At 33.7% G+C, this 14,163-nt stretch overlaps 1 protein-coding gene across 2 annotated transcripts in view; it reads right to left on the reverse strand.

The window, feature by feature from the left end:
• The window catches only part of LOC118742368 (uncharacterized protein DDB_G0283357), a 242,541-nt gene that overhangs the window by 177,090 nt on the left and 51,288 nt on the right, over positions 1–14,163 (reverse strand). For both annotated transcript variants that reach the window (XM_036474389.1, XM_036474388.1), the window contains exon 3: positions 5,390–5,593. In XM_036474389.1, coding sequence (XP_036330282.1) covers positions 5,390–5,593 — 204 coding nt within the window. The remainder of the gene's footprint in view (positions 1–5,389; positions 5,594–14,163) is intronic.

Below are 14,163 nucleotides of genomic sequence, written 5' to 3' on the forward strand. Positions count from 1 at the left end.
ATAAAACTTAAAACGTAACCATTATTTTCCGAGCAAAAAATAAAACTCAAAATATAATGATTAAGCTTGATTTTTAAAAGCAAAAATTAAAAAATTAAAATCAGTGCCGCTGAAGGTGCTCCGAGTAATAAGAAATATATTGGTTTACTCCTTATGCACGTAGCATTTCTCTTTCCGCGTGATTTTTTGAGTTGAAATTTCAAAGGATAATCGTTATTTGCGGTCCCTGCTAAAAGTTGAATAAAGTTTCAACTCAAATTGGTATCCAAGCTTTTCTCAGGAGGAGAACTCAGATTATTTTGCATACAATAAATATAAAATGTGCCCTTTTTTAGAGAATGGGTTGGTTCTCCAATTGAGGTACACTTGAAAATCAACATTGGACCTTGGAATTTGTATTGGATCTCCACTTAGTCTCCAATTCAAATGCTTATTGGGAGATTTAATTTACACGATATGTCGACATTTCCATATGAAAAAAGTGGCATGTACACATGCAAATACATATCGCCTAAGAAAAATTTTAATATGTTTGGTTCTAACACTAGTGAGCACCCACATTAATATAGGTTTTCTCATCTATCATTATATCATTGCCGAGCCAACACGTGAAGTTTACAACATTTCGTTGAATAATGTATGCGCTCAGTTGGTGAAATTTGGTTTTCTGTTCTAGTATGTAATGGTTATTTTTTTTAATAAAACTAAATAATTTTAGAATTTAATAAGAAGTTCTCATTCGACAAGTAGCTGCGACACTTCCAATAAGTAAACCTTTTTGCTTACAGGTTTCCTAAATTTAATACATATGTGTATTAATGGTTATTGACTTTTAATGAGATTATTGATTTTTATAACTTTACAAATATATATTATTGAATCATGCAATAAACCTACATAAAGGTTATGACGTTGAATTTCTCCCCATGGTAATATGAATATCAATTGACTGTATCAAATAGTGAGCAGATTTACCCATTTTCGAGCTTAACCCCCTAATCTGTAATTAGAAAAAGAGACTAGCCATACAAAATTGGTCCCTCGTTAATCTGTAATTATAAAATAATCTCAGATTAAACCTATAACTTCACTGATAATAAAATTTCGTAAAAGTGATACGAAAATCTTTCGTAGTGTTGGGTTTTGTACAATGTACGAAACTTTCGTTCATAATACGAACATATTTTTCACAACGAAACAAGATTTTACGAACCATACTTTCGTAAGGCATGTTTTCAGTACAGTTTACGAAATCTTACGTTTATTTTACGAAACACATTCGTAAAGCACTGAGCAAATCTCTGTACGAATAATTTTGTATATTGTAGGAAGGCATTCGTAATACTTACGTATGGTTTTAAAATTTACGAAATCTACAATTCTGTATTCGTGCAATTTAGTTAATACTTTCGTATAAAGTACTAATGCAGAAACATGTTTTTTAAATTCGTACAACATACGAATATTTTCGTACAATATACTCAATTACCGGCAGTTTAATAATTCATCATATTTTTTGTATCGCGTGTCATTGCGGAATTAATTGTTGGCTGCTGTGAAACGTATAATATAATTTTAAACGTTTTAAAAAGGGATTTTCTGGATAAAAAAAACAATACAAAATTAAATATTAAAGCTGTGGATATACTACGCTTTTAAGCATAGATTGTTTTTAACATCGCCTACGCTGCGCCTTGCGCTGCAATGTGGGACTTGATAAATAGGCAATTTCATCAGTTACCAATCAACGGCAAGCCTAAGCCAGGAGTACTACTTAATGAAATTAAAAGTAAGTACATGTATGACTTTTCACTGAAACTTGCTTTTCAGACGCCTTATAATTTTCCTTTAATTTATAGTCGTCAAGGAAACAAACATCGATGAAGCTGCGAATCTGTCAAGTGCCTCTACATAAAAATATTGTAATGTAATATTGTCTCATAGTTTAACACTTTGCATCAATATATTTTATTGAATGAAGCCTAAGCAATAGAAAATATGTAGTATAGAACCTGTTCGTATGCATATAAATAAAAGACTTAAGTTTTATTATAGGTAAAATAACCTTTTTATTAATTCTAAACTACAGTGTAGTCAGAACATTCTTCTTCTTTCGTAGAACGTATGATTGCTTTTATTATTAACACTATAAAAAACATGACTAAAATTGCAGCACAACACTTTCATTATATTTTAATCAATAATGTTAAGCGTTTTTTACAGTGTGGAGAATGAAAGCAAAATCGCACATTCTACGAAACAAGCGCAGATTTTACGATAGTAATTTCGTTAAATATACGAATTATTTCTGTGCATTTTACAAAAATTTCGTAAAAAAATAAAGAAATAGTACGAATGTTTTTTAGTAAATAGTACGAAATTCGTTAGTAAATAGTACGGAATTCTTTAGTAAATAGTACTAAATTCTTTAGTAAATAGTACGAATACATTCGTAAAATGTACTAAAAATCTGATGCCTCATATTTTCGTAGTATGTACGAAAACGGTTTTGTACAATCAACGAAACCTTTCGTGGCTCAAAATGACGAAAAATTTCGTAAGATTTACGCAAGTTTTCCTTCTATTTACGCAGATTTTATTTACAGTGTTTTCGGTGTCCAACCAGTTTTATCGAATCTTTTTGCGAAGCAGAGGAAATGTAAAAGTAAAAAGAATGAACGCTAGCAAGGAAACGAGGTTTGTAAAGGTATTTTTAATAAAATATTAAGTTAAAATATATTTAAATTGCTTAATACTGAAGAAAAAAGTGATCACGGTGGCGCAGAGAAGAAACTTAACTTTTCCTTGATTTGTGAGAATAATAAGCACAACAAATTTTATGGCTAGCTTTGATTGAGATTTTATGTATATGTAAATGTATTTTTAGGTAGCTTTTCTAGATTTAATTAAAATTTGTAACAAGAACCGGTCTCTAGTTTACAAAAATGACTGTATGAGCTGTACCTAAATATTTTAAATTTTCCTCATACAAACCAGTTCTGGGTGAACACTAATGAGCTGCTTATCCATTAGTAATTGTAAGATAGGGAAAATGACAGCAACAATATTTATGTAAATACTATCTATGTATCTTCACATAAAGATACATATGTACATACGTACTATATACCCGTACATATGAATGTACCCTTGTGTTCAGCTGATTAAGTTAAGTTGTGGTTATTTTGTTTTGTTTATTTAATGTTTATAATTATTTTTATAAAAGTCTAGCACATTACATAACCAGCACCGTATGAATCCACATTTCAAACTTCGTATACAAATTATAAAAATTCAACAAACTTAAACAATTACACCCAAAAATTTTAAACTTTTTATCTTAAAGTCCAACGGGCATGTTCCGAATTTCGAAACTTTGAAATCGACTTGATTTACCAAATATTTTTTAATTATATCTGATGAAAAGAGCGAATATTCTAATTGAAAACCGTAAAAGAAGCAGCAGCGGTATGAAATAAATCATTTTAATGCGAGGCTTGAAAATTTTTGGGTTAAAAACCATCGAAAAAATTATCGAAATGGGTAGAGTTTCTCGAATTTTTCGAATTTCAGAACATGCTTGCAAATTTCAATACGCAAGGAAGTCGCGTTGATTAATAATATTGTTTTTGTGGCTGACGGTGTTGTTCATTTTCTTCCATGTAATGTATGCTCGGCCACGGTGGTGCAGTGCGCGCTTTCACTCATCAGCACCTGAGTTCAAGCCCTGGTCAAAGCAACATCGCAAAAAATATAGAAAAAGGTTTTTTCTTAACAGCGGTCGTCCCTCGGCAGGCAATGGCAAACCTCCGAGTGTATATCTGCCATGAAAAACAGCTTCTCATAAAAATAAAATCGCCGTTCGGAGTCGGCATGAAACTCTAGGTCCCTCCGCTTTGTGTGACAACATCAAGGCGCACGCCACAAGTCGGGGGAGAAGCTCGGCCATGTGTAAGCGCCAATTTATTATTATTATTAATGTATGCTCGACAATTACTTTTCTGAATAAAGAGTTTAAAATTTTTCGTTGTAATTGTTTAAGTTTTTTGAATTTTTATAATTTGTACACGAAGTTTGAAAAGTGGATTTATGTGGTGCTGGTTATACTGAATAACAAATTTTAGTTTGGTTTTTGTTCTCCAGCTGCCACTGTCGAATTTGTATGCAGAATTGCTCGGTGATTCCGAAAATCGAGTTAATTTTTTTGCTTTGGATACGTTTTCTAGGTATTTGCAATTTACCGTTATTCAGCTTGAAATAAAAAGTGGTTCCACTTATTCACGTATATCTTACGAACTAATTTAACAATCATAAAACGAGATACGTCAAATCAGAGCAAATAAAATTCTCCATAAACCATGTATAAATCACTTTCCGATAGGACTGACAGTTTCTGACAAACTAATTAATCATACCAGTTTTTTTTTATTTTTTAACGAAAAAGTTAAAAAAATCAAACTTTAACGGAAGAAAAATTAAAATAATAACAGGTTCTGTGCCAAATTTTTGCATTTGTACTAAAGCCTGTTCTGTTAAAAAAAAAATCAAGTTACTAATGAAGGAAAGCGAGGGATAAATAAAGAAGTAATGAGTGGAATGGTCGACAGCCAGTTCCAAAACGCCCTATCTCAGAATTCGGTTCAAAAACGCCCTATCTCAGCACATTTTCAATACATTTTCATTAGAGATAGGGCGTTTTTGAACCAAATTCTGAGATAGGGCGTCCTTTAACCAAATTCTGAAGTAGGGCGTTCGTGAAAAGTTTTCTCAGGTAGGTCTATCTTCCACTCAGGTGTCGATATGTTCACATCTATGTATTTTGAATATGAGCAAAGTTAAAATATATTGGCCCATCCATAAACCTCTTTTAAATGCTATGAAAACTTTTTTTATATGGATCAAACAAATATTTTTAACTGTTGGTATATTTACACCATTTATATGTCGTCACTAGACACAAATAAAGGCAACGAGCTCAAACGTTGACCGCGAAAAAAGGCGCATAAAAAAAAATTTCAGCGGAGAAAGACTCTTAACATAGTTGACGGCGAAGAAAGTCGCGTTAAAATATTTGACGGCGAAAAAAGACGCGTCAACTTATTTTCGTGGTCAATTATGTTTGCGGGTGTAACAGCATGCAAGTTCCCTAAAAAGTTTCTAGATAATGATGCTTAAGTGACGGTCCTTGGCCAGGTATTAATCTATGTTTACGCGTCTTCCTTCGCCGTCAACTAGGTTTCGCGCCTTTCTTCGCCGAAGTTTTTTTTAAGCGTCTCTTTTCGTAAATTTTTTTTATGCGTCTTTTTTCGCCGTCAAAACACTAGCGCGCCCTTCTTCTTGTGTAGTGACGCTGCGTGTTAATTTATTATAAGCTTAAGAAAATACTCACCGGCCGTTTTCTCCTTTTTTTGTTTTTCCTTCTCCTGAAGTGGAATTTTATTAGCTAATTCTCCAGACTGAGCTGCAGTTGTGGTTCCACTTTGACCGATATCCAATGGATCCCAATCCATTCGTCTCTTTCGTGAACCACTATTTGAATAAATTGTCTGTACGTCTATAATTTGGGGTCCAGGCGTTTCTTTGGATTGTTCGTCTGAAATATGAACATTAAATACATACATATATAACTTTGACCAATTCGTTTTATGTGGTTATTAATTGATTACACAGTGCTACAAAAATATGGAATACACCTGGAACATAAAGTAGTGCAGGTTATAAGTAGGTCAAATTTAATAAGAAAATAGGTGTCCCTAAACCTTTCATTTTTTTTTAATCACGAAGCTACACATACCTTGACCATTTTTTTATCTACTTTTAAAAATAAAACATATAAAATTATGTACATATCTATCCTCTGCAATAACGGCACAACTCAAAATTTCATGTTTTTGAGTTATATAGCGGATTAGGTTTATATATAACCATTATACAACCATATTTTTCTGCGGTAAATCGGTATATGCTTAGTCGTTACCAATCCGACAGGGGCGCAGTTTTGCCATAGGGGTATTCTCGATCCGGTGCATACTGCCTAGCATGGAGGATAGATAGCATAAATAGCATGATTGGCTAATTTTGTTGTTGTTTGAACACATGAAACAACAACAATCATGCTATTTATGCTATCTATCCTCCATGCTAGAGAGTATGCACCGGATCGTGACAACCCCTCATTTGTCACAAAACCGAAATAGCCAACCCTTACTACTGAGCAATGGCACATGTCTCACATTTATCGTGAATATTGGCATAAGTCAAAAGCGACACTTTTCGTATTGTGCCGTTATTCTTTACATAGTTTCAGTAAGGCACTAAAGGCGGACTCACCGTTTGTGACTGCAAATAATCCGGGATAATTACGTTCCAATGCATATTATTGTTAAATTAAAACACACAAAGTCTTTAATTAGACTGAAATATATCAAATTTTGAATGCGCCGTTATTGCAGAGGACCGTCGATATGTATATAAATTTATTGTTAACCTGAAACCCCCTATTTTTCTTTATTTTTCCAAGGACGACCATCGTTTATTGCAAAACTTACAATGAAAGTGGTTAAATATGCGCTAATATTCTAAAATTACTATTATTGGCGAAAAAATTGATGCCATATTTATTGAAATCAGATACAAACCATTGAAACTACCAATTTTTTTCTTAAATACGGCCTTCAATTTATGTGTGTATATATATTGGATTTTATATCTTTTGCGTAGTGTGGCCCCAGAATTCTTTCATATATTGGTGTATCCATGATGTCGGACGTGACATTCGTACGACTTCAGAGTTAAATATATTAATCATACGAAAACGAAAGCCACTTATAAAAATTAAATTACAAATAACAAAAACAGAAGAGTTTTTAGACTACATGTAAAAATAAGCAAAACTGTGCGAATCCTGTGAAGTTTTCCTTTCTTAAACATTATTTTAGTAATCAAATTACGGAGCATTTCAGCCAATTTGTTTTTAATCAGAAGCAATTCGTAGGTTTAATTCTGAATTAAAATGTGATAACGGACGTGACATATCGGGCTTGACAGATTTTCGCCCATACAATATTATTGGCCCCTATTATGAGTTACATTCGATCTTCGACTGTGGTCGAAAGTGCTGATCGAACGAATTTTGATTTGGTATTATGGCGCTCATTCGATGAAGAATAGCGCTATTGTGAACTTCGCTCGTTTAAGTTGTTCACAATAGCATATTTTTCACCGCTGAGAAGCTTTGTTTACAAATCGAGCAAACTAAATAGTGTGCTTATACATATTTATGTAAATTTGTGCAAATTAAAATGAAATAAAAAAGAAAGCAAGTTTATAAAAACGTGGTAAAAATTAGTACAACGAAGTTCTGAGGTTCAACGATTCGTCAGAGGATGAGAGTTTAGTGAACTGACCAGGAGTAGTAAATATTTAAGAGGGTTTAGGTGTAGTCTTTACAGTATATTTTGACATAAAATATATTTAAGAAATTTGTCTACAGATTTACTAAAACATTCCGACTGTCTAAAGAGGCTTTTGTGAGCCAAATCTATTTAAAATATTTTAAAGCTATCCACAGCTCTATGATTTTTTCTCAGAGACCGTGCCAACTGAGTATTGGGATTTTCCTTCACAAGTAAAGCAGCCTTTCGAGCTTTTGTTTTGTATTCGCGACGTTAAAACTGAATGAAATTGATAAAAAATTGTTTAAAATTAGTGTCTACCCGCCAAAAAGTAAGAAAACAAATGCAAAATCATAAATTTTTCACAATTTTCTAACACTTCGCTACCCCATCGAAAGCAAAATTCTGTTCGACAGAAAATTCGATACTCAACGAAAATTTCGACACGGTCGAAAATCGAATGCACTCATAATAAGGACCATTATTGGTAACACATACATACATATATAATTTAATTTTGTATTTAATTTTTTCTGTTTTCCCCTCCACCGTTTCCCCTTTTCATAACCTTTTTTCGCCATCTGAATGCGAAATTGAAAGTTATAAAGCCGTTTGAATTCATTTACATTTTTATGCAAACACCCATATGTACATAATTGCAAACATACACTTGCGGTCAGCTAATTAAGTTAAGGTGTACTTACACGATATGTATTTGCATGTGTCCATGCCACTTTTCACATATGGAAATGCCAACATATCGTGTAAAGGCAAATTAGATTTGTTTATGTACAAAGCAGATGCACGTACAACGAAATAGAAATGTTTCTATTTTCATCTGACATACAAATAGAATCATCTGGGTTTGGTTTATTTCGTTTTCAAAGAACGTATTTTTAAATACTTAAATAAATACTGTGAATTTGACAAACATACGCAATAACAACCCTGCAGGGAAACCGCGGTCTCGTGAATCAAATTTCTAGTTCCGTACTAGGTCTTTATCGCCAAAAAGGCACTAGGCCGATATGAACTAGATCCCCACCAGTCCAAAGTCGGCGAAAAGTGGTATTTTTAAAATACCATTTTTTTAGTTTTTTTCACTAGAAATGGATATCAAAAGTGACGAATTTAGAAATGGTTCGGAACTATAGAAAAAGGGATGCAGAACGGACTAGATCTTATTTGCCGAATTTAGAACAAGTTCGGAACTATCGAAAAAGGGATGCAGCGGAGGGCCTGTTTACTTTGCATAGGTATGTGTTCGGCGGCTTTTTCGTTCAAATACGCTTCTATTCTGCTCTTCGCAGATGCTTTTTCATAGCTTGGTAATACAAAACCAAAATTTGTGTTAACATTGCAACATCTTGGGACCGTCTGGAATCTAAGAAATAACAGCGAGCACCTCTGAAAACTCAGCTACAGCTAAAGGTATGTAAATGTACATTTCTTACAATCATTCAAACAAATTTAATTTCAAATTGAAAATACATTTCTTCCAAAATAACTTAAAATCGCACACACGGAAGAACCAAAAAGATTAAAAAATCATGATACTTTTTTCTTTTGTTCGTCGATTTCAGAACTGGTTCGGAACTATAGAATTTAGGCTAGTTCGGAACTATCGAAAAAGGGATGCAGCGGGCGGCAATTGGCACTTCCTAGGGCATCGCCATGTTAAATTCGCCAGTTGCTTGCATGCAAAAGAGATTTATCTCGAACCAGTACTGGGTCTAAATGTACTAGAAGCGCACCTGTTCAGAACTAGAGATTTTCCCCACAGGGAAATGTATTGAAAGTCACATTTACAGATGCAAATACATATCGTGTAAGAACACCTTTAAGAGACATTTTGACCAGTTTTGGCTATTTTTCTTTTGTTTAATTACTGTTTATAATTTTTTATAAAAGCCTAGCACATTACATAACCAGCACCACATAAATCCACATTTCAAACTTCGTGCAAAAATTATAACAATTACACCCAAAAATTTAAAACTTTTTATTCAGTTTACATCAGAGTTGTGAAAAACGCATTATGTAAAAAATTAATGCAATAATTTTTTAAATTTAATGTAAATGAAAATTTCAATGCATTAATTCCGAAAATATAATGCTAATGATTTTTTTTTTTTATTAACATTAAAATTTGTAAATGAATGTTATTGCAATAATTTATTGCATTAAAACTATAACAAGCATTAAAAACCATAAACTAATTTTAGCTTGTAGTGAAAATTCTTTGTTGACGTTAAGGCAGGGTGCGGAGATCGATCAAAATACGATCTTTTCGCAATCAATCGCGGCCAAAAATTGAGTGCATGCAATTTTTCGCGATTGGTAACGTAGCGCTGCGAGCAGAAGCATTTACGATCTCTTACGAGCAATATCAGTGTTCGTTAAAATTACGAGAGAGAAGATTTCGCTGCAAGCGTCGGTCGTTCGATCTTTCGCGATCGTTCGTTGGTTGCGAGCGTTTTTTGTGAAACTCAATCAGTAGTTGCGTTTTTTTTACTCATTTCCAGTAAAATCCAGTAAAAGGTTTTACGAATTTTCATGTTTTGGCGTTTTCGTACGCAAAAACTTGCAAAGTAGGGGAAATTGAGAGAGCGAAAAATGACAGCTGAAGTTGCAAGTTTTTACTGGATAAATTTTTATACCCGAGCGCACTTGTGCACAAGGGTATTATAACTTTGTTCACATAACGGTTGTTTGTAACAGGCAAAATGAATCGAGATAGATATAGACAAATGTATACATAAATGATCAGGATGAAAAGAGAAATCGATTAAGCGGTGACTGTCTGTCCGTCCGTCCGTCCGTCTGTCCGTCTGTGCACACGATAACTCGAGTAAAAATTGAGATATCTTAACGAAACTTGGTATGTGCATTTCTTTCGGGCGTAGGACGGATGGTATTGAAAGTGGGCAAAATCGGACAATAACCACGCCTACCTCCCATATAACGGTAGTTTTCAGAAATACAAAAACTGCGATATTTTAGTAACTACTGAAGATAATTCACTCAAAATTGATATTTATAATAAATTTTAGACGAAAAATAAGAATATTAACATTTTTTTGAAAATGGGCGTAGCCACGCCCACTTATGGTTACATGTGTATATCTTGGTAACCGCTGCATCAATTTATTCCAAACTTTGCACAGTTGTTGGCCTTAATACAGCATACTAAATGGCCGAAAATTTTAAAAATTGGACAATAACCACGCCCACTTCCCATATAACGGTAATTTTCAGAAATACGAATACTGCGATATTTTAGTAACTACTGAAGATTATTCACTCAAAATTGATATTTACAATAAGTTTTAGACGAAAAATAAGAATATTATAAATTTTTGGAAAATGGGCGTAGCCACGCCCAGTTATGTTTACATGTGTATATCTTGGTAACCGCTGCACCAATTTCTTCCAAACTTGGCACAGTTGTTAACCTTGGTATAACATACGAAATGGCCGAAAATTTTTAAAATAGGACAATAATCCCATATAACGGTAATTTAGAGAAATACGAAATCTTCGATAAATCAGTAATTATTGAAGCTAATTTATTCAAAATTGATGCTTGCAACAATTCGTTACCAAGAAATACGTTTAGGATACAATTTTGAAAAATGGGCGTGGCACCGCCCACTTATGATCACATATATGTATCTCGGTAACCGTTCTACCAATTTGTACCAAACTCGGTGTGGTTATTGTACTTGCCACATAGAAGCAAAACGTTGAAACTTATTGAAATCGAACTAAAATTACGGCCGCTTTTCATATAACAGTAAATTTCAGATATGCTTGAAACTTCAATATTTCGAAATTTAAGGACGCCAATTTACTCAAAATGGATACACCTCGGTTTACCATGTAGCGGTAGCTTTCGGAAAGGTGAAAAACATATATTTAATACTTGCGCCGGGTATTTAATGTTCGGCTCCGCCCGAACTTAGACTTTTTTACTTGTTACTTGTAAGAATTTGCCAGTACGAAAACAGCTGATCGCATGTTGCTGGATGAAATTTAAACTAATAAGGAAACTGTTTGTGGCTTTTTATTGCGGAAATTCACAAAATAAATATATTTAAATATAAAATATATTGTTTTATTAGGAATATGCTGCGAATAAACAACCAATTAATCAGCTGTTCATGAAACTTGCAAATTGTTACTGGAAAAGCGTTCACGTACTGTTTTGTAAATTTTTTCTATGAGAGCGAATTCTTAGAAATTAAGTTACTGGAGAGTTGCTATCAAGTTACTGGATAATTTGTAAAAACAAAGCACAACTAGTTACTCGTATTGCGAAGATTGAATTTTTGAACGATCGCGAGCGTTCGTCTGGAGGGTAAATTATTTATGTATGTACAGTATGTGGAAAAAATAAGTTTCCAATATCACATAGTTTTATTCCAGAATAGTGCGGTAATACTAAAAATTGTGAATACTCCCTAACCACACTCATTCTGGAAAGCACTGGCATAGACGATTATGAGAGAAAAGTTTTACAGCAGTTGCTCTTTCATAGAAGTAGCGGTACTTTAAGATTTGAGTACTTCTGTTAATAAATGCGGAAAAAGTAAGTTTCCAGCGCAAACACGTGTTCAAAAATTCTACATAAAAAGAGGTTATCAATAGAATTTGGTTTATTTACGTAACACACTTTGTGCAGCATCAGCCTACATAAATTGGAGGTAATATTTGTTGCATTTATAGTTTTATTTACTTTTTAATATGTTTTCTGATATTGTGGCTAGGTTTTAAATAAAAATGGGGAAATTCAAGCAACTCACAACAGAGGAACGCAAAGCAATAATAAGTCTTCGTAAAGACGGTCATAATTTGCGTTATATTGGAGAAAAGTTTGGAAAATCTCACACAGCAATACGTAAAGTCATTGTCGCCTTTGAGAATGAAAAAAGAGTTTCTGCAAAAAAGAGGCAGGGACGGCCTAAAATTACAACTGAAAGAGTTGATAAGAGAATTCTTGAAATATCAGAAGCCAGCCCATTAAAATCTGTAAACAAAATTCGCTCAGACTTGCTGCAAGAAGGCAAAGACGCCCCATCAGTATACACTATCCGTAATAGGCTTAGAGCAAGTGGTAAGCATGGGCGGGTAGCACGAAAAATCCCTTATGTTAGCCTTGCTAATATGAAAAAGAGGATGCATTTTTACGTGGAGCATGTCCTGAAGCCCAAAGAGTTTTGGTATAATGTCTTATGGACCGATGAGTCGATGATACGACTCAAGTATTCACATGGCATGGTTCACGTATGGCGTAAAGCAGGCGACGCTTTGTCCTATAAGTGTACTGTTCCTACCGTTAAGGCAGTAGACAAAGGTTTAATGGTGTGGGGATGTCTCTGTGCTCAAGGTACAGGCGATATAATCGTTTTGGAAGGAAAAGTTAATGCAGATGTCTACATAAAGATCCTAGAGGAGACGGCTATCCCCGAAGGGAAACGACTAATTGGTGACCATTTTGTATTCCAGCAAGACAATGCACCTATTCACACCGCAAAAAAGGTTGTGGAATATCTCTCCAAGGAAAACATTACTATTTTAAAATGGCCACCGCAAAGTCCTGACCTCTCTCCAATAGAGAACGCTTGGGCAATACTTAAAATTCGTATTGCTGAAGCAGCGCCTCAAAACTTACGACAGTTGAGAGAATGCATAATTTCAAATTGGAAAAATATTAATCCAGAGGGATGTCGTAAGCTTGTAGACACCATGCCAGATCGACTTGCAAAAATGTCACTGCGAAATGGGGGCCACTGTGGATATTAACTAAGTTGGAAATTTAATTTTTCAAGATTTTTCATAAAAATATTTTAAGTTTCCAGACCCGGCAAAAAAAGCTTAAAATTTGTTTTTTATTTTTTAGTATTCGTTTTGACAATTTATAATAAACCTTTGAAATAAACGGTATACTTCTTTTTAAACCCAACATATATTAATGCTATTTGTGTTTGAGTTCATATACCCACATTGGAAACTTATTTTTTCCACATACTGTATGTATGGAAGTTTGTATGTTTGTAGAATAACCACTTTGTGTGAAAAAATTGCCTGTATGTACATATCGTCGCCTGAAATGCAAAAAGACGTAACAAACATCATCATTGAAATGCAAAATGTCATAACTAATAAAAAATTCAAAATTCACTTTTTGATTTATATGATGGATTCGAATTACAACTCCCCACATCATTTTATGAAAAAAATTAAATATTAGTCACGACTTTTTCCATTTAATTTACGATGTTGTTACCTCTTTTTGCATTTCAGGTGACGATATGTACATATGTATCTAACATTTCATACTTTAAGAACATTTAGTTAGGGAAATCCGTAACATTGTCTAATATATACTGCGCTGAAAAAAATCATTATATTCTATTGTTTTGCTAGTATACCAGACTGAAGTTCATTTCTTGAAGGAAACTTAGGTATAAAATTTTTTACAATACCCACTTTGTAGAGGATTAACCACTTTGTGTCAAAAAGGCCTACATTCTATTTGCTAGCAATTCAATACCTGCTACTGTTTTGGCGAGTGTACATACATGCGAAACAGGCAGAAATGCAGTTTTTCGTTTATCGTAGAGTTTTTTACACGTACATTAACACTTGTGCATCTAAAGAGCGAAATACACAACACAAGCGGCTTCACATACCAAGCGAAATTTCCCTTTGCTTCAAGCCATTTGTGCTGTCTATGGGGTGTTTGAAGGTTTGACAAACCGCTTGA

This window comes from Rhagoletis pomonella, unplaced genomic scaffold, assembly GCF_013731165.1.
Source record: "Rhagoletis pomonella isolate Grant_MI unplaced genomic scaffold, Rhpom_1.0 Rhpom_scaffold_00007, whole genome shotgun sequence".
In the NCBI taxonomy this organism is placed as follows: Eukaryota; Metazoa; Arthropoda; class Insecta; order Diptera; family Tephritidae; genus Rhagoletis; species Rhagoletis pomonella.